The following is a 22,995-nucleotide window of genomic DNA, read 5'->3' as shown; positions in this document are numbered from 1 at the left end:
GGCAATAACGAGTAACGTGACGCGCATGTCGCGTGTCGCGATCGCTCGTGTGTAGACTGCCTAATGCCGTCCTGAAAGGGTCGCTTGTACCTTTATTATTAGGTTCACTGTTTTGTGAAAGATATGTGGAATACTACACTATACAATAGAAGTATTAAATCGTAACAAATACTGTGTCATTTTCAATTCAAAATAAATGCGACGAACCAAATTTCCCAGTGGTTTGTGACCATCCCAACTGAGCTGGAGGTACCGGGTTCTAATCCCTTAGGTGCGAGCATTTATGTGGTGAATATGGATGTTTATTTCCGAGTCTTAGATGTTTATATGTATCCATCTATGTATATTGTATTAAATATATCGTTGTCTCGTACCCATAGTATAGGTTATGCCAAGTTTGGGGCAAGATAATTTGTGTAACAGTGTGTCAATGTTATGTTATATATTAAACCACATTTCCCGAGTACAATAAGCGCCGTAAAAGATTCCATATTCTGCCGTTGGAGCCAATCTCGTTAATTTCCTGAATATAACGAGGGGTTTGTTTGACTGTCCTGAGCTGGTCGCGCGCATTGGTCTTCATATGACCTACCTTACTCCGGAGACCATGCATCATGCAGGATGCATGTTCTAGACTTAATACTGACCTATTGTCTTTCAACGACTTGTCTGAACAATTGGCCTTGAATTTGCCAACAGCTAAACAGCTAACTAAAATAGCTGCCTAACCGAGTACATTCTCAATCATGTTTAACTATAATTCTGAACTCATTTTTTCTTTACGAATTCTTTTTTTAACCAAGCCCGTGAACGCTGGAGTACCCCAAGGCTGTGTGCTCTCCCACTCCTCTCCATCTCCCACGTTTTTTCTTATGCATGAACACCTGATATGTTGGACACCTCCAACATATCATTGATATGCACATTACTATGCAGACGACAGCACTGGTGATGCCGTATACAAGGGCCATGCAGGTCTCTCTCGGGAAATCGTCGACCAGTGCCGGAAGAAACCTGTGTCTGCTATCGAGTCTTCTCTCGATAACGTCACGGAATAGGTAAATGTATCCTTGTTCAATTTAACCCCCAGAAGACTCAAGTTTGCGCGTTTACCACTAAAAAACCCCCCATTTATCGTACCACCGCTCTTTAACAAGACTTCCCTTAAAGCCTCGGCTAGTATCAGAATACTGGGTCTCGAAATCTCGAGCGTTCCGAAGGGCTGTTTCACCTGATTGCTACCGCCGAATTCCACCTTCGCACGACACGCCACAAGTTAGTGTGGAGGACCACAGTGCGGTTTTCAAGGAGCTTTCTTCCACGTACTACATAACTGTGGAATGAGCTTCCTTGTGCGGTGTTTCCGGGACGATACGACATGGGTACCTTCAAAAAAAGCGCGTACACCTTCCTCAAAGGCCGGCATCGCTCCTATAATTCCTCTGGTGTTGCGAGGGTCGCTCGTTTGTCCTCCTTTTCTATAAAAAATATATATATATAAATATGAATCTTCTCTCGCGTTTCGTTCATCCTTACCAGAGCCGCAAAGATTCCCCTATGCCCGATTTCTTCCTGCTTTCGCTAGAGACTCGTTGCCCCCTCAACAAGAGCTAGTTAAACTGACATATAATTTCAAGAATAAAAATGCCTATAAATATGCAATATAATGTGGGTATCGCTTTAACGTTAGAAAATAGTTTAGCGTTAAAATTGTGTACCAAATAAAATACGACATATTATGTACTCTAAAACTATTCCAGTAGAGCTATCAACCACTATGTAAGATTTCAGTTAACGCAGTGTTGCAATTATAATGATTACAAAGAAAATTAACAAGGATATAGAATCGAATTAAGTTGTGTATTGGGCGTTAGAATCTCATTAGATTGGGACCTCGTGGATTAGGGAATGCGCGCGGGCACTATGCCACGTATTCACCGAACACCGAATATCCTAAACCACGAATACCGGAGCCCGAAATCGAAACGGACCCCGCTCTGTGACATATTGGAATGTGACTCCATTTATCCCCGCTTCCTATTGGATTCCGGAGTGACGCGGCAAATTGGAAATTGCGGTACCTATTTTTGGTGTTATTGATAATGCCACTTGTGAAATCCGTTTAACTCTAAATGTGAATAATCGTATGATGTTTCAATGTTTGAAAATGTTTTAGTCGCAGACTGTGGGATGCACGCATCGTACGTCAAAGCGTAACGCCAACCAACCCTTTCGAGCGATATTAAATCACATTTTGACAAGCGTACCGTGAAAAATTAATCGAGTGTCGTCGAGTGAGCGGCGGCAGAAAAAATGAAAACATGATGGCATTTCGGTCCCTGGAGTCGGAAAGGTCAGGCGGGCAGTCGATCGTGAAATACCTCGCCCTCCGGACACAGGCCGGCGAGAGTTGCTCCGTCCCTCTGGGGACAGTGCACGGTGCAAGCACTATCGCAAACAATGACACTTTAGCTCATGTCCGCGAACATTTATACATGTACATTTTCTGTAAATATTTAGACAAAGCCCTCGTAAAGTGACTTAGAAACGTAATACGTAATATAAATTAATATGTTAAGTGTATAATATAATATTGACAACTTTTACACAAATTATCTTGCCCCAAACTGGGCATAGCCTGTGCATGGGTACAAGACAACGACATATTTAATACAATATACTTACTTAAATATACATAAATTCATATTAACATCCATAACTCGGAAACAAACATCCATATTCATCATATAAATGATTGCACCTACCGGGGTTCGAACCCGGGACCTCTAGCTTAGTAGTCAGGGTCACTAACCTTTTCAGCTATATGGGTCATCGATATTATATATTTGACCTAAAGTAATACAGGCTATGCCCACTGTGGGGTGAGATAATTTGTGGATGTTTGCCACACAATAAAAAAAAATCAACATCATGAAATACTTAGACCAATTTTAATGTGATATAAATACCAAAATTTTTAAACTTTTTATGTGACCGTCTATTCTATTCGTCTATTCTACTAATCTCCCAAACGGCGCTACCGATTTTATGTATAAATATATATCTTTTATGAAAAAATATTATATTTTTATTACTTTTGTGACTGAATTATGATTGTCTTTAGTAATAACTTATCTAATATAGTGGCAATATTACAAAAAGAGCGCAAAAAAAAATCTGTGAGAGTTTCTTGCGCCGTTTTTTTGTCCCCATAGCACCATTTGTTTCAAAACTTTGGGTGATTTTTTTGATATCAAAAAGAATTCATACAATTAATTGCGTCCCATACAACTCAATGGTTACTAACCCTGCCAACCAACTAAATTCAGCTTGCCTTCATTTATAATGATGAATATGGATGTTTTTCTACGAGTTGTGGATGTTTATATTAAAAATAAATTTTGTTTTTAAGTATGTATATCGTTTTAAATATAGTATAGGTTTCTAGCATTTATAGTACTACAGGCTATGCCCAGTTTGGGGAAAGATAATTTGTGTAAAAGAGTAAACATTAAAGAATTTACTAAATTTGTGACTTTCCCCGAACTTCTGTATGTAAGCCTTTCCAACCATTCCCATTGTTTTTTAATACCCTTCATTACAATTAAAGTGCTAATTAACACAATATATCATATAAAGCTATGATAAACGATGCTGTTTAATTAGAAGGGTGAAGATCGCCCCCTATATTTAACCATTAATATTTATCTATCACGGAATAATGCAATTAATTTACAGATAGTGTTTTATAAGCGAATCGTGAGAAACGGGCACTTGTTCGCGAGTAAAAAACAAGGAGATATTTGGGGATGTCAGTCGGAATCTATTAACGATCCATCATCTGCTTGATGTCAGATTAATGCTGTGATGAATGCTGTACATTATTCTGCCATTATTGTCGATGCCCCAAAAATATTAATGTTTTTAGCTTACTTTAGTTGTGGGTACTTTCAGGGTCCAAATACCTACGTAAATGTAGTTTCAGCTCCTCTTAAAAAACCATCTCGGTATATTCTGGTAAGATTGGTATAGTTAGTAGAGCAAGTATTTCACGAATTTCCTAAATTTTGGTAGTATACGGTATGTACATTAGAAATAAAACCCAATAAGCCAATAAAATTATCTAATTTTGCAAAGGGTTTATTGTCTATATAAAGCTCAACTTTTCCGAAGTTTTTGTAAATGTACAAATTCAATCTGTACCAAAATTTATAGACGATGTGGTATTAGAACCCACGCCTCTTGGATAACGTCCCAGCGCTCTTACCAACGAAGCCAACCGTCCGCCCTACGCATAATCCGTAAATCTTGGTTGTGCAACTCTCAGATTGTGGTCCATCAAGAGAATCAACTTTACAGTTCATAATCTGCTCAACCCCAATAACTGCATATTAGGAAAACCGACTTGAAATGTCGCTCTTTCAAATCTAAGCCTTTGTATATGTCCCAGAAGTGAGGTAGGTAATTGTTGACATAAGTGTCATTTTGACCCCAATTAAAAATTATTATTTTTTTAATTATGATTTATTTGCGAATCTTTTTATATCTTAATTTTGAAAAAAAAGTATTCACAAAAAAAATATATTTAACTCTTGATAGGCATATATATATATATATATATATATATATATATATATATGTGTGTAGATAATATTATGTTACCACGACACAAAACAGTTTGAGCTGTCAATTATTCTTATATTTAATTCCTGCACGGTCCAATAACACCTGGGGGTGATACATGATGATGCAAACCCTCGAGGGTTGAGTCCGGCGATGTGATGATAAGCGCCTGTTTGAGGGTTACCTCAATTCTTTCAACAGATTTAAATGCCAATTAGAGTTCGGAATATTGTACAGCTAAAGGATTTATACCTTTATTAGTGTCAGATATTGTTGTGGAAGCATCGGTGTGGAAATTCTATGGTTGATATGGACAACGCCCTACTCCTACAGATAAATGGTATTGTTTATATTTTGTAATAGGCAGAGCCTGTGGGTTTACTTGGTTCGTCTAATACTGATTAGGAAATAATATTGAAGTGGAGAGACTAAGCTTACTTAGACTTTGCTCAGACTTTACTTACGTAAAACTTTGCTGAGTGTGATAAAACTTGACTTTTGCATTGGGATGTCTTAGCAAGTGTTTATGTCAAATGACTATTAAAGCTAAATCAAAGATAATGCTAAGCTTACACTCAGTTAAGTTTTACGTAAATTCAGATTTTACTAGCAAAGTTTATGTTTTTTTTTTTTACATATTACAATGTATTGTTTCTTTTCAAAGGTCGGCAGTAAAGTTCGCAATCATATAATAATATGTCTGTAGTGTGCTAATAGAAAGGTATTTAGACGGATTCAGTATTAAGCCTTATCAAATTAAATACATTAGTTACCTAGAGTTTTATGCACATTATGATACTCCTTTACTCCATACGATTTAATAACACCATGATTATTATTTTTATTACAAAATAAAAAAAAAAAAGCGCGAGAGAACAAGTAAGCGGTGGCCCCGCGCATTTCAGTACTCGCTTGATGCAACCTCCCCCCGCGCCCGCGCCGCGTCACCCACTGTCGCCAAATCAATTATACTAAGTCAATTCAAATTCAAAGTCAAATTCAAATATTTTTATTCAAAATAGGATGTGAAATCACTTATTGAATGTCAAAAAACTACCACCCATTTCAAAATGAATGCCTCAGGCCTGAGAAGAATGGGCGCAACAAACTCAGCGGGCTTTTTTTTTCATCAAAAATATGTTTTACAATTAAAGTAACATTTACAAAGTAACATTGTACAATTAAACTTATTATTTAATAGCCTGAGGGCGGTCGCTCCATTCCCAATCTGTGGTATCATTAAGAAAGTCATTTATGTTATAGTAACCTCTACCACACAAACGTTTTTTAACGATTCTTTTGAATAACGTAATACTTTTGTTTTGAACATTTTCTGGGATCTTGTTGTAAAAGCATATACATCGCCCCACAAAAGACTTACTAAATAACACTCTATAACCACAATAGACATGTAATATGTCATATAGACATATAAAATCAAAGCCGAAATAGAACATACCACAAATAACACCATAATAAGCTTCGAATGCTATATCTATACATTGCCGCATTCACTCCTGTTGTTTAAAACATTATTGGTCAATAAGCAGCAATGTAAAACATATACGTTAAGTTTGACGCACGAATAAGGAGAAAAGTTGCTTACATTGTTTTACCGTTCCGCTATCAGACTGCGAATGAAATGTTCTTAATTCTTATATATTATATATATATATATAGACTATATATACATATATATTATGAAAATGGTCTTTGTTTGAGGCTCAATCACGCCTAAACCACTGATCGTATCGACATGAAACTACCACCATTCGATGCGAAATTTATCCTAGATGCTTTGTGGCTACTTATTTTTTGTATTGTATTTGTAATAAGTTGAATAATAATAATTTATTTATTTCCTTTTAAAATTCGCCCAGCGAAGCGAGCGGAACGGCTATTAAGTGTATATAAATCTGTCGCCTTGGTCTGTCACATAGACCTTAGCGTACAGACATTTACATTTGCACATAAACATTACTAACAAGATAGAACAGGTAGGCAAACCTATTGTTACTGTAACCGATTTTCATTGAGAAGTCGTAAACAGTCAGCCACTCTTGGAATTAGCTCCTTAGTATTTTGAATGTGTGACCCCTAGCTAACGCACACATTGATATAAATATAATAACTGGTCAATCATTATTGGACTATCATAGCGTCTATTATATACTAACGTATATTCTATGTCCATGAGCTGTATTTTTTTTTTTTGAAATTTAGTGATAAACGTTTGATGACCCACTCACAATATTTCTACGCTTTGTGTTTTTGAAGTTATACTTAGGCGCGTTATGAAAAAATGATTGTGAAATTATAAGATGCGCGCGCATCACTGTAACACATAAGTAACAGGGTGAAGTTGGATCCTAAAATTTTTTTAGTTTCGGAAATTTCTTTGTATTTTTTTTTGGTTTCTTCGTCCATTATTAGGATAGGCAAGGGGTTCAAGCCCGTACAGCCGTATTCGTTATTTAATAATTAATTGTCAAAGCCATCGTTGCCAGATTTTTACAATATTGTTCTTTCTCCAAACGTAGTAGAGTACTCCAAGAGTAGCACGAGGAATAAATAATTTTAATGATTTTTGATTTTTTTTTTGTCCAAAGAAGTATAACTTCTTGCGTGCATACCTAAGTACACATATTTTATTTTTCTGTCTATCTGTAGATATATCTATTTTAAATTAGGAATCTATGTGGATCTTGCTTAGATACCTATTATGTTATAATTACTGGGCAATGTCTCAAGGTGACGAGCGCAATTATTGGGTTTTTCAAGAATTCTGAGCGGTTCTGCATTGTAATCGGCAGGGCGTATTAATAACCATCAGCTGAAAATCCTGCTTGACTCGTACCTTTCTGTCATAAAAAAAAATATTTTAATTCAAACACATTTTTGATTCTACCAACAGAATTGTATATGCAAGACAAGAAACACACAAGATATAACGAGTGTTTGTAATGCAAATGATTCGCAATAAGCCGCCATTAAAATACTTAATATTTAAATTCGCTCACTGTAAACATTAGTAAATCAATGTCCGCGGTACGTAGCCGAAGGGTGAGGCCCTCGGGGGACGCGCCGTATTATAACCTGATGTACAATAACTGCTTCATCACTCGAGTGCAATAAATACCAAAATAAAGCGCAAATAATACCCAAATCGCTCGTCAGAGAAGCAGCCAGGACTCCCCCTATCCTATCCCAACTATAATTATCTATAATCAAACCTCACATAATCACCGCTTCTATTGATTACAATCTATAATTTGCGTGCGGAGATCGAGTTACGAATTCTTTATCTGTGGCAGGTAATCCGAGACTGGCGGTTTGGCATGTGTCATAAACGCGCATTATTTACTCGTTGACCGAAAAAGCTGTGAATTTTTATGCAATATTTTTTCGGAGGCCATAAATTATTCGCTTCTGAGGGACGGATGACCCCGACCTCCAGTCGATTAAGCATCGGTCTTCCTTCAATTTCATATTTATAAACGGGATTACGCAAAAACGGCAGCGTAATGGATCACCTTACAGGACTTAGGCCGAGTTGTTGTCGACGAGGGGTGGGGCATGGGGGGAGGGACAGCAAGGGTTTGATCGTCGGACTCATCCATCACCCGCCTCACGCATGTGAATTGGGGCGTTTTATCTGAAGATAACCCTGGATGGATCGTGGATATGTATTTGAATATTTTGTTGCTTAGAGTGAAACTGATAAATATGGAGAGAATGGTCGTTGAAGGCCTTTTTATAACGATGTATTCAATATTGTGGAAAACAATGCATATATGCCTTAGATTAAATCATAGGCTTACTATATACTAGCGTATAGGCAATCATAGCGTGTGACAGAGAAGAATATATCTAATGGAGATACAGCAATATAGAAGAGAAAAGCAATTCTGTTGTTACTGTAACCGAATTTGATTAACAAGTCGTAAACAGTCAGCCACGCCTGCAATAAGCTTCTTATTATTTTGCATATTGATCCACTAGCACACATTGACAAATATAATTGGCCACGCATTACCGAGCTGTCACTTCAGCTATACGCTAATGTTATATTCCTTCAATGTCTCTGCATTAAATTTATAATTTGAACTTGATTTTGAATTGATCTCATATCGCGACATGGTTAATACTTATTCAATGATTTCATCTTTAATTAAAATAATATGACACCAATATGGTATGGTACCAACGCTTTTACCAAGATAATCAGACTGTCATTGACGAAGGGAAACCCTCCGAAAGGAACTGATGTGAAACTAAGACAGATGCTCAGGACTGATCAGGACGATCGGGATAGGAACTACAAGTCATAACTTGGATTCCTGTGATTCCTACTGAGAATTCGTGACGTGACCTCTGTTACAAGCTCATATTCCAAGTAAAAATATATTTACGAACATATTATTATTGGAAGTAGAGCACAAACGAGCTTACATACGGGAGAAACTTGTGTCTTCAATTGAGTCCTCTCTTGAGAAGGTCACTGAATGTGGTAAATTGAACCATGTCCAATTTAACCCCCAGAAGACTCAAGTTTGCGCGTTTACCACTAAAAAACCCCATTTGTCGTATCACCGCTCTTCAACAACACTTCCCTAACAGCCTCGCCTAGTCTTGGAATACTGGGTCTCAAATTATCGAGCGATTGCCAATTCCGCAGCTATCTGGTGAGCAAAGGCAAACTGGCTTCGAAGACTGGGCGTCATAAATAGAGTACAGCAATACTTCAAGCCGGCCCACATTCTAGCGAGTATTGAAATCATCTCTGGTCTGGCGTACCCCAGTATCAGCTCGATCCATTTGACCGCGTGCAACGCAGAGCAGCTCGAATTGACGGGGATCCAGTGCTCTATGAACGGCTGGATCACTTGGCATTGCTTAGAGACTTCGCAACATTGTCTTGTCTTCTACCGCATTTATCACGGAGAGTGTTCCGAAGAGTTCCACCGAATTCACCCTTCGCACACCACGCCACAAGTTAGGATATCATCCCCACCATCTGGATGTGTGGCGGTCCTCCACAGTGCAGTTTTCAAGGAGCTTTCTTCCACGTACTACAAAGCTGTGGAATGAACTTCCTTGTGCGTGTTTCCGGGACGATACGACATGGGTATCTTCAATAAAAAGCGCGTACACCTTCCTTAAAGACCGGCAACGCTTTGTGATTCCTCTGATATTGCATGAGAATGTGGGCGGCGGTGATCACTTTACAGCAGGCGACCCGTACGCGCGTTTGTCCTCCTTATCCATAACAAAAAGATACAGTTAGCTGCTCTTCGCTGTTGTGTCGCTGTATTTTCATGAGAAATAGTGTCGACACAATGCGGTCACCTGATGGTAAGTGATACGCCCTACTCAATACAATGTTGCCGCTCACAAACCCAAAATTCGCATCATCAAGAGCGGCATCGCAATTGTGTGGGGTCCTTCAAACCAAAACACAATACATTACTGCTTAGCCATAGAAAAAGGTGTCGCTGTGATATCCATCCAGCAGGGATTCCACATCCTGTGTGAAGCCTCCCACTGGTACCTCCTCCTCGTATCTGAGTCACAAGTCTCTCCGGGCTCGCTCTGCAACACGATGGCCTCGGCAATAAGAAGTTCATCTCTAACAGACTACGCTAATATATCACTCTAAAGCATGATAATAATGGACTTTATTATTATTCATTTAAGGTCGCGTTTATCCATTGTATCGAGGTCTGGTGAAGCCTATTGACATATCGCAGTCTCGAATGGTCGCGTTCATTTACCTGTCACTCCACGAATCACAAGTCACAAATCACAGCGAACAGAAAGAAAAACATACGTAATACATAATCGGAAAACACACGCTGATGTTATATACAGCGGTAATACGGTAATACTAGCTGTCGAAATAGCAGCGTGGACCTCACTTGTTAGTCGGTGCTAAAATATTATTTATGCAATATATCGCATTAAAGTTTATAATTATTTTGCCTGTGAAGGAACTCATATTGTGGATATCTGTGAATATGTTTAAATTATATTTTAAATTGTTGCGTCAAACAGCTGTTCGGGATACTCCCCGTGACAAAAGCGCTTTAGAAGCCACAACACTTAGATAGGAGCCCTATGTACCTAGATATGAATGATCCTATCAAATTTGTTTTTTTAACGTTTTACAACAAGTTTTGGTGAAAATTATTGGTACTGTAATGTCTGTCTAAGCTTTGAACCCATGGGCAAGACGTATGAATAGAAGCAATAGGACAGTAAACTTCTTATATCGCCAGTATTTTAAACTAAAAATTCTCACAAGCTATTATTTCAGAGTCTGATCACTCAGATTCAATCAGATGAACATTGACGACGTTTTATCTATCAAATAAAAATATTTCCAATACATCTAGTTGTATTGTATCTACGTTGGTTGGTAAAACTGCTCTTTAAAAACGCAGCGGTGAACGTCCATATTTCGCCCCGTATCTTTCAGCACGATCATTTCACAGGCAGCAAGGAACATATTACTGGTGAGACATGATCGACGTGACACAGGGCCGTCACTCGCAACTGATTCGACACGCAAATACTCGTATCTATCTAGTCACATTTATTAGTAATCGCATGTATCGGAATGGTTTGATTTGATTTTAAGTAATGTCAAACTGTACGATACAAGAAAAGGTACCTACGATGAGATTAGCTGAGGGTTTGTGACGGAATCGTTAAAGACATATCACGTGGTATGGAATGACGGACAAAGAATAATATCGTATCGGAAGTCCCCCACCATTATTTTGTAACCGCATCTGAGTATCAAGGATGTTTCCGATCCCGTAACTTGGTATTTCACATAGGTATACATTAAATCAAACAATCTTTATTCAAATAGGCCTTAAGCTATCCAATACCTATTAAAAATAAGTTTATTTTACCGGCACTAGTTTGAAAGTCGCAGAGCTAAATCAGATACCTGAACAGCCAGCTACCTACTTGGTGCAACCAGCTCTGAAACATTTTGTTTTATGGAATAGGAGGACAAACGAGCGTACGGGTCACCTGGTGTTAAGTGATCACCGCCGCCCACATTCTCTTGAAACACCAGAGCGTTGCCGGCCTTTAAAGAAGGTGTACGCTCTTTTTTTAAAGGTACCCATGTCGTATCGTCCCGGAAACACCGCACAAGGATGCTAATTCCACAGCTTTGTACTTAGTTCGTGGGAAAAAGTTCCTAATTTGTGGCGTGTCGTGCGAAGTACTAACTCATTATAATCTGCCATAGAAAATAAATAAGTGGATTTGTACGAAAGTATTTTCTTTGATTAACGCGAGTGTTACACATTTAAATAAAACACTTTTAAAGGATTAAAACGCGTGTAATTGTTGCAGTCCCCCTGAAAACGAGATCTGGAAAGGTCTTGAAACGTCGGGTTCATTCGACAGCGTTGTAGTACGAGGAAGAAAGCTCTTTGAAAACCGCACTGTGGAGGATCGCCACACATCCAGATGGTGGGGATGATATCTTAACTTGTGGCGAGTCGTGCGAAGGTGGAATTACTTTATAGCGATATGTAGGGACTACTATGGGAGGTACTTAATAGGCAGCTTAATCCCATTCACGGCGGAGAAAGAAAAAAGATAATACCTTTAATAAAATACCTAAAAGTTAATTAAATTATTAAGACTTTTGTGATACATTTTTATCAATTTATATCTAAGTAAATATTAAAATAAAAGATTAAGTATAGAGTTATACCAATATATCTAACAGAAATTTTCTTCAAAAATATTGTAGTACAGGTACAAATATAAATTTGCATTAAAGTTGCATTATTTATTCGCTTCAACAACAGACGAACCTCATAATAGGTACTTGCATTTATAATTTCTCATTCGTCATCTTAATATAAAGATATCTTTATGCTAATAAATGGAGAGTTGTATTGTTAGGTTATAAGTACTGCGAAAACTACTGAACCGATCCGAATAATATTCACCTATAAGTAGCATAAGATGCAACGTGCTTATGAGACGGTCTCCGTACCTATATTTGTTGTAGTATGTTTGTTGGCGATTACTTATCAGGAACCTATATTTTTTTAGTAAGGAATACTTATATATTCGTAAAACAAATAATTTAATCTTATATTATTTAAATTATATGAAAATACAATGTACCTACTGGGTCACCTATTTATAAAATATAAATATTTTATAAGACTTGTAAAATAAATATTATTTATTAATATGCTGGTACTTATTTAGGTACATACCTATAATTCATCAAAGCTATTTAAACTTGGCTGTTACATCTTAAGAAAAAAATTAAGACAATACTACAATAACGAAAACTGCGTGCAGTAGAAATATAATATATCACCATGTTCGAGGTTTAAATATAAATGAATGGTACATCTACATAGAGTAGGTATGTTTATAGACAACAGACGGTCTCATAGAACTGTCAGCTGTCAAGTGTGGTCCTACCTAGCAAATTGTAACGAGAGCAGTCTGAATCATTAGTCTGAGTCTCATGGAGTTTTATAATATTTATTTTGTTGTGGTGTCAAGCCAGTTAGATTATACCTATAGATATTATGTAAGTACATACTAGATACGTATCTTTATTCATACTCGTTCTTACCAGTTCGGGCCCATAAAAAATTAAGAGGTACCTATTTATGGCGCATTATTGAGCATTTAATAGTCTCATACAAAAGTGTGACAATCAGGTATCAATAACTTAAAATTAAACAAGGGTTTGTTAGTATTCTGTTATATATCAGTAGGTATATTATATCACAAAAATGACATTTGATAATTACTACTGAGTCTGATAGTGAGAACCCTCATACAGTGAACGACAACCGGCCTTGAACTGAGAGCCTGCGAGTGCCGAGCCGAGGTCCGCCGCACTCGGCACTCGGAAGGCTCTAGCGCGAGGGGGGCGGGGCCCGCGCGGCCAATCAGCGCCCCTTCACATTTTTCAGCCCCCGCCCGCATCGCCGGACGCTGCCCAAAAACAAAAGGATCAAAGTCGGCGAAACCTATCTCTTTCTTTGTGAAGCTCGCAGACGTGCTTCGATGAGAGGACAGATACTCTGTGCAGCGCGCGCGCGAATCGATAAGCTCGACCCCGCGCCCCGCGCCCCCCGGGCCCGTGCCCCCCGGGCCCCGCACCCCGCGGGCCGCTCTCCGGCCGCCGGCCATTTGCACGGATATTTACTATTATTATTTTATTGAACGGACTAAGTGTCGAAGAATTTGCGAGTCTAGAGCTCAAGACGAACAAATAAGCTAACTGATTCTAGAGTACTACCGTCCGTCGGTGACTTTAATTGTTAGATGTAGGTATCTACATAAAATAACCTAAGCAATGCATTTACTTACCCTTACTTTTATAAATATAGGTAGGTACCTACCTACCTTTTATAGCACGAAGCCGATGAATTTTTAATTATTACCTATGCTTTTTAAATATCAAAGGGTATGTAGGGTCGCCTTACTTTAATATAATATAACCTTATTAGTTAGGTTCGTACCTGTCACTTTATTGGTTGTTTAAATAAAACACTTTTAAAGGATTAAAACGCGTGTTCCTAATTGTAATTGTTTTTACATTAGATTTTTTCGAAAAAGTTACATTTTTATTTTAGTTAACCCGACTTAAAAGATATCCAATATATCCTTATCTTTACCGAAAACCGAACCCACGGCTGTATAGGTATAGAGGTACCCAGCTATAATTAGGTCAGTATCGTTTACAAGTCACAGGAACTACGTCATAATTATTCATTTAACATAACTATTACCTATGTAACCCCATTACCATCATCAATATAATATATAGATACTACAAATTACCAGCTAGGTTGGCACTACTGATAGTTGATACCTACCTGGTCCTACCTAAGATCTTACTTAATTTAAAACGTTGTTTTTATTCGATTTAATGCAGGAGGGACAAATGATATAGTAACATTCACGTACCTATTTCATGTAGGTCTCTCTCTGTATTTACGTGTGTTTGTTTACCGATAGGTAAGCACCTTAAAATATCTACCTACTTACAGTATCTGAAATCATTGACAAAATTCGTACCAATAAATTTTGGAATACCTTCCTACCTAATCGGAATAAGGTTTCTAAATACTTGCTAAGTTACTATCAAATTGAAATAAACTGCTTACCTAAGCAGGAAGGTGTTTTTTTCTGTAGGTAATAAATAATAGCTATATAATCTTGAAGTGACCAACTTATTATTTACGTTAGTTAAATCGTAAAGTTGATTTGATTTCCAGTTAATTTTGCTTCTTCTATTTACTTACCGGTCTAACCTTTAGGTAGTTAGGTACCTCTGACAGCAGAAATCTTAAGAACTTATCTATGAGTAGGTACCTGTATTAAATACCTACTCTGTTAGTAGATACCTACCTAGATTAAAACCTTACTGGTTTGCGATATAAGTAGGTACTTACCTATTTACCTATGTGACATATGACAATTTTTACGTTAATTAGTTAATTATTTGAACTTAAAACTTTAGTAGGTTTATGAATACATTAGGTAGGTAGGTACTCAACTAAATACTAATTTGGATTTAGTCTAAGTAACTAGGTACTTTATTTGCTAAGTTTGGTAGGTACCTACAACGAGTATATAGGTAGGTATGATATATCAAGTGCAATATATGATTGTAAATATAAACTTAAGTAGGTACTTAGGCACTCACCATATTTTATAAGTAGTTACCTACCTAGAGGTTAATCTAACTAAGTATTTAAGTAATCGTATGTGAAATTGTATCGCAGGATTTGTCCTGAGATTTCTCTTTTGGACTCTTCTCAGGATTGTGGCTGGATTTTGCAAATCTCGGAAAGAAATTTTAGAATTTTTAATAAGATACAGCTAATATTTAAAAAATCTCATTGATAAAAAGTTAAACTATAAATAATCTCCTTTTGCTATTGTACTGATTGCACAATTCAAATCGATACTAATCTATCCAAGTCACCTACTAATTACTATATCAGTCTATATTTAATTAATTAATACTATGAGATAAATTAATACTTACTTAATATTATGGGAAGATATATTTTTATTTTTAAGTACTTTTTTTTTAATATTGAATTATAAAATGGCACACATGTAGTATACCACCTCTACATACCTATAACCTAGGTACCTATTAATAAATTAAAAGTGAATTCAAGACACGTCAATCGGTTGTCAGTTGATACCATTGCAGCTGCCATTTACAATGCATACGATAACATTACGATTTTTTTTAAATATGGTTAAGATGGTAACATTTGAGAGAAAAAAAATCTCAAGATTCTCAATGGAAGTCTGGCCTTTTCTTCGATTTTTTTTCACTGGTAACATAACCCATGTGGATTTGCTTTGGGTATTTAAGGACCTACCTTTGACCAACTATGGAAATTCTCCTATGAAAATTTTTGATCTAAATACAATAATAATATAATTGCATTGGATCGCCGTCTATCTGGATGGTAACAATAAAATTACGACCCTGTTTTATTAACTAAGTACTTACTTATACCTCAAATTAAACATTTTTACTATCGTATGTTTTTTTTTTTAATTATTATTTTGTCTGTGAAAGGGGTCTAAAGTGTTCCTACAATAGAAATATAATTTTATTTATTTAAAAAAGACTATCAAATGCTTACATTTCGTATCAGTAATATTCTACTTAAAAGTAAATTATTCAAGGTAGGGTATGTACCTATTGCATTTGATCTACTATTAAAAAATCTGCCAATCACTTGCAAACAGATACCTAGATACTTTCAAAGATCGCCCTCTGTTGGTCATATAAAACAATAAAAAGTTAAAAGTCGAAACAGAGCATATAAACAGAGTTATTCATTTACTTCCCCGTAATCATTTTTGTCACCTATGTTATATAGATATAAATGAACTGTAACACATTAATAAAATAACATCAAAATCGAAGCGGCAAAGCGAATACCGATAAGGACAACTTAAACTTACCAAAAATCAAACTCACACACAAGGTTTCAGTAAAAGTCAAGATTACAAGATTTTAACAAGAGAACATAACTTATTAGAAAAGCACTTTTACGCTATACCAAGAAAACCAATACCTAAAATAAAACTAAAATTATCTACAAGCATAGATACCCATCTATTTATAAAATATAGAATATATACCTAGAAATATTGTAACAATCATTGACTTGTTTAGTAATTGTTCTGACCATATTATTGTCTATTAGCATAATATTATTATTTTCGTACTGACTGTAAAAGAAGTAAAGATATCGCAACACAGCGTTACTTCCAGATTGTTTCATGACGCCATCTATCGTTTTATAAACAAACTAACAACACAGAAACACAAATTTCGGAGACGGACGGTCACAGCAGTATAATATAGCGCAACCTCGTGGCAAGAGGAAATACTGCCGAGTAATTCTTAGTAGACATATATGTTTCCAATAGATGGCGCTTACCAGAAATAGGAATCATTACATTACATTTTTCAAATATGATTTTAAATTTTTTATATATTTAAACTAATTTTGCTGTTAATATTTTTTACTTTTACAAATTCTGTGTGTCATCAGGCTTGGCAGTACAAGTATAATTAAGAATTTAACCATGGACAGTGGACACTACCGACTTCCGGGCGCTGCCAATAATTGCCATCCAAGTTGGTATCTACAACAGCAACACGCAAAAGCACGCGGGATTTTATTGATCTGTGACGGCTGAGCCGAGTATTACTGACTAACTTCAGGTTGTAAAATATGTTCTATCTTTTTACGTCGAGGCATTAGGCGTCAGGCAAAGTAAAGTATTAAATCAATACAGAGCTGTTCACGGTAATTATTGTTTCAATTATTGATATTTAATATATGTGTAAGTTATTTTTAAATGGTGTTATTAGTATAGGAAAAGGTGAGCAGCACAGTGATTAAAAGTATCCGTGTAATCATTTGGCGCCTTGTATTGTGTCAACATTGCGAAGTGTTAGCATTTAGCATGCACTTGGTAAATTATTCACGTGTAATGTGAAATAAGACTGTTATTTTCCATTTGCAGACATGGATTTATCTGTTGCACTACCTTTCGGAGAAGGGGCGACGGAGAACTTCAATTCGTTCAGCCATATAATAGACATAGCGGGCCTATCACAGTCTCAATCAAGCCCAAGTCCCTCCATTTCCAGCGAATCTAGCGGTATCGGGTCGCTAGGTTCCCTCAAATCGGAATCCGTAAATAACGATTCCTTACCATCTAGTCCACATACAGATAAGGTAAGGAATAAAATATGTTAGATACATACTTTGTTTGCGTACGTTTTGGCCTTGACCTCTCTATTTTCATAATATTCCGTAATGGCGAACGTAATGCTATCACTGTTGTGTACAATGATTGACGTATGATAATGCAATTAAGAACCGATTTGATGACATATTAGAGCTTAGCACTTGCTTAAAGTAAGATGAACTACTTGAAACTCTGTGACACAATCATCTTTCATATAAGAATACTTTCTTTGTTGATTGTAATAAGCAATAATTTCTTTTACCGTTAATCTCTGGCTTAAGTATATTTTATTGATTTATTTCTTTTTTTTTAGAAATTATTTGAGGGTTTTGTGCAGCCCCAGCCACGTCCCAAAGAAGACCAAAATGTTAAAGTTATTTATGGTGGTCGAGACATCCTCAATCTGATGGGTAACCTTGGTGACTCCCGATGGAACTATAGGGCCACAGTTCTGCCTCCAAACAATCCTGCTCTATTTTTTGCCAACCGCTCACAATATCATCGCCTCGGACCATTTGGAACACGCACACAGTATGTACATGATTCTTGCCAAGATTGTGGTTTTTCCTGGGTTGTTGCAGCCATAGAGTAGAGCAACAATCAATCCAAACAATTAACATCATACTGGGGTACATCAAGATATAATCAGTAACAACCGGTTCTAACTATTGTAATAATTATTATATGATTTATTGTTAATTAAGAAAGCTACTAAGTTGCTGAACCTATTCATTTTTGATAAAATATAACAGATTTTGTATGAAAGGTCTAGAATATCCTGATGTACCTCGGAATAGCAGTTGATGACTGTGGAATATGTGTTTATCATCAAGTGAATTTGTAGAATTACATTTAAAATGTGACTTAATACTGTGATGTTATTTTAATCAATGCAATTTTTGACATGTTCTACAAACACATGATGGTTTATACATTTTCATTAACCTATTGTTGTGTGTGATAATGTTAAGCTTATTTAATATTTAAATTATTTATTATTATGTTAGAAGACCCACAAGATATTAATTCAGCATTTAGACAATGGATGGAAACTCAAAAATGACATCAATTATTGTTAGAAATACGAAAATTTTATATTGCTAAAATAATTTAGTTCCTCTTAGAAATTTAAATAATTTATTGTCCAAAGAGTTAATTTAATATTGCTTTACTGTATCTTATTGATATCTGTTAATTGTTGTAATTGGCATTGCCCAATAGCTCATACTGTTGATATTTGAACTATATTACATGCAATAATTAATGAGCTCTTCCCACCATTAGTAACAATTTATTTTATTGTTTCATTTCCATTATAATGTAGTTATTAGATTTTGTAATGTATTCCACAGTCATTTGTAGTTCTATTGGTATAAACTTAGGAAAGGTTCTTCTTGTCAGACAAACAATGATATTGATGAGAAGGCACGAATTAAAACTCATTAGTAGTTAGATAAGGTCTACTAATTAGTATTTGTTGGATGTACCGTCCTTGCATTATGCTATTATAATAATTAGCAACATTATCATAGTATTTTGACAATTCCATCTTATCTTCCTATTAAATAGCATTATGAAGGATTGAAAATAAATGAATATTGCAATTGGTGATCAGTGCATATCATCACAAATAGAACAGTGATTAGTATTAGTAGTTGTTACAGACCGTTTTAAAACGTTTGAGTCATTTTCAAGCTCAGATACTGGGCTTCTAGTGAAATTATAAGTAAGTGTTGTTAACAGACTGGTAATATCTCTATGTAATGTATATTATCTGTGGTCTCTATATCTTAGTCAAAATATTTAATAGTTGGAGTCTCGTAATTATGAGTAAGTAATGCTAAATGTGTTTATACTAATTAATTATGATCAATTGTCCTTCTGTGCAACATTAATTCTGCTATATTGTGATCAGCTTTATATTGGGAGTATTTATGTACACAATAATTCTACATATTTCTCCACAGAATTATTTTTATAATAATGTTAGTATGTGACAATACAGTACTTAGTCGAAAATTTTATTTACATGGTTATTTAATGTATTGTTTTGTGGTTTGGCCAAATTTTTTAATGGGACCAACATCCAATTTCTAAAACATTGTTTCGGTCTTAATTTTAGACTGTTGGTATCAATCAATTACTTTTTTGAAACATGTTGTATCATTATCAAAGTTTACATTGCATTTTATCTCTCTTATCTCTTAATTTATTATCAGATGACTCAACTAGAGCTGATATAGATTCTCTTTCTTCCTTGAATTTAATGGGCTATGAACTAAACATTAAGATATATAATTTAGTGAATATAACACAAAATTAGTAATAAATGTATGTTTATTGTTCAGTGGGTCTTCACTGAACATATAGCAAAGATCTCAGAATGCAGCTTTCGTAATAATATAATTTGCCTAACGGTTTTCATCATGAACTAGCAACATATGGATGTCTGAATGAACTCAAGTGCTTGTTATGATTATATTAGATCAAATGTTGCATTCAGGTTAATTTAAGTTAATGTAATGACAAAGTTGAATCAAATGTAGTGCAAAATAATATTGAGTGGCGATACGCACATTAAATAAATGAGCTTTTGTTGTGAATGTTTCCATAAGATTAGGGTTAGTTTCCACCGGCCCGCAGTGGCTGTCCACCGGCCGAAGGCCTGTATCATTGACGGAGTGAGGCCAAGGTGTGATGCAATATTTGCATTCCAGTCTTTTGTTTTTCGTTAGAAGTGGTTGTTAATATTTATTTAATCCATATTGCCAAATATTTGGTTGTTGTGCTTTTTATTGACTTCAGTTATAAATCATATATGATTGAGTTATCAAATTATTACCTTACTTTTTTATAATGTTTAAATTTTTAATCATTGATATTGCATTTTATTTTGTTTAGTCAAATCGTAGACGTATATATTATTCTTGTTTTGTAGTTGTTCATTCGTATTTATTATAACTCAACGAAACTATAGTCAAATGACAGTATTTTTGTAATGAAAATTGTTTGGGGATGAAGGGTATACGAGTAGCCGCAGTGTGTTCGCGGCAAGCTCCCCGTATTACGTTATCTGATAAGAATTATGTAGGTTTAGCGAAATAGAATTAACGCGGGGATATTTGGGTCTCGTGTCGGTGATATCACGCGCCCCTCGCGGCGCTAAGCTCAATATTTAGTAACCCTTAAGAAATACCTCTTTAAAAAGAACATTATATATTACTATATCCAATCAACTATCATAATATATGTATTACCCTGTTTATTTTGATGTGATATCTTAAATGACTGATCTGAATTTAGTTTTAAGTTGTTGACGTGCAGTGCTATTTGAGTATAATAATTTTTAAGGATTATAAAGTGCCAATGCTCGCTGTTCGATCCCGAGCCGTTCCTCTCCAGAGTACTCCCGGATGGAACAGCTTGTCTTCCAGGACGTGCTCGAACTGCAGCTGATAAGCTATCTTCCATTGAGTTCCATATCGTTACAAGATTGACATGAAACTTGCACAATCTCAGTAATGCTTGCAATATTACGTTAGAATTCCTCATTTATTTAATAAAGCGTAATTTTAAGTACAATGTGAAATGGTGTAATATCGTACTAGTATCAAATTAGCCGAAGATGTTAATGTATTAAGTAAGATATGAACTTAGCTTTGTGTATTTGGGATGTTTTAGTGTTTAGTAGTTGTGTAGCGGTGGCTTAACGCTCGCAGGGCGGGGATCTGAATGGATTTGACTGTAATCTGTGGCAATAATACTCTAGAACCCTGCCAGAGACGATAGAGTCGCTCCCGCGGCGTCAACCGACCGGTACGCACTTTTGTTGTAATTATAATAATAGCCATAGGTATTTGTCGTACTTAATAATTCTTGCGATGCCTTAATTCTGGTTGTCAATTAGACATGTCTGCCTAGCATTATCTCATTTAATTTATTTAGTTTCGCTGTTCCGGCCTCCCGTGAACTTCCAGTCCAGGCTGTTCTTAATGATTCATGATTTTGATGTGGATTTATTTAACCTAAGTGTTCTTATTAAATGTTACCAAAATGTTTTTAATAAAATATTTTTATATGTAACGGTTGTTTTATTTACTTGACATAGTTCTAACATAGAAAGTAAGAATATACAAGAAGTTACATAGCGGCGTCGAATAAGTCGCCTCACAAGGACCACCACCGACTAATAAGTAGGTAGTGATTTAGTATTTATCAGAACGGTAAACGTGAAAAAGTACTTATTTCAGTATATCTTAATGCGGAAACTCTTTCAAAATCCGCTACTATACCAATATACTTTTTAAAGTAATACATATACTATAGCGATATTTTTTTATTTAAGTATACGTTTAGTAATTTTGCACACAATTTCTGCACAAGTCGCTCAATATCCGGAACGTTAAAAGAAGGTTACCATTTTGGAATTGAAAAGTCTGACATTTCGATAAGGGTCCAGACTTTTTAGTTGATCTCGTTTAGATTTCGTTTCTGATAAAGATTAAAAACTTATCTGATATTAGTTAATGTGAATTTTTATAACCATAATCCATATGATAAAAATACCGATATGTTAGAATCCTGGAGTAAATCCGGACTAGTCTTAAAAGTCCGGTTAAATCCGGGCGTAAGCATACGTAGTAATGTAATGTACGCATATCCGACATTGATGTCGCACAAGGAAATACACTTGTAACATTTCTATTACCTTGTTATTTATATTTCTGTGAGTGCTAACAGAATGCGGTGCTATACTATGTAGAGTAATGTAATGTAACATCTTACATAACAGTAGACGTGACTCAATACACGTGAAGGCTACCAACACGATACAAACAAAACACAGGAACAGAAATAAATGTGTTATCTATCTTTTGACCGAATACATTAACGATTGTTAGTTGTCACGCTATTAGCCTGGTTCATTGCCAATTTTTATTTTCATTTTAATTGGATTTAAATTGACGAGCTATGTAATTTATGCATTAAGTATAAGTTATTTGAAATGGTGTCCATAATATTTACTAAAATTGTACGACTAGGGTTAGTGTATAATTTGATATA

General features: G+C 35.7%; 1 protein-coding gene and 1 long non-coding RNA gene across 2 annotated transcripts in view; one reads left to right on the top strand and one right to left on the bottom strand.

Moving 5' to 3' along the window:
- The window catches only part of LOC126979992 (uncharacterized), a 486,858-nt gene that overhangs the window by 382,942 nt on the left and 80,921 nt on the right, over nt 1–22,995 (bottom strand). The window lies entirely within an intron of this gene.
- Nucleotides 17,346–22,014, top strand: LOC126979989 (uncharacterized). Its single transcript, XM_050829604.1, has 3 exons — nt 17,346–17,483; nt 17,704–17,918; nt 18,245–22,014. Exons 2-3 carry the CDS (start codon nt 17,706–17,708, stop codon nt 18,521–18,523), a joined length of 492 nt encoding a protein of 163 aa, XP_050685561.1. The 5' UTR covers nt 17,346–17,483; nt 17,704–17,705; the 3' UTR covers nt 18,524–22,014.

The sequence above is a fragment of the Leptidea sinapis genome, chromosome 4, assembly GCF_905404315.1.
Source record: "Leptidea sinapis chromosome 4, ilLepSina1.1, whole genome shotgun sequence".
In the NCBI taxonomy this organism is placed as follows: Eukaryota; Metazoa; Arthropoda; class Insecta; order Lepidoptera; family Pieridae; genus Leptidea; species Leptidea sinapis.
This window is presented reverse-complemented; position numbering and strand designations above follow the sequence as displayed.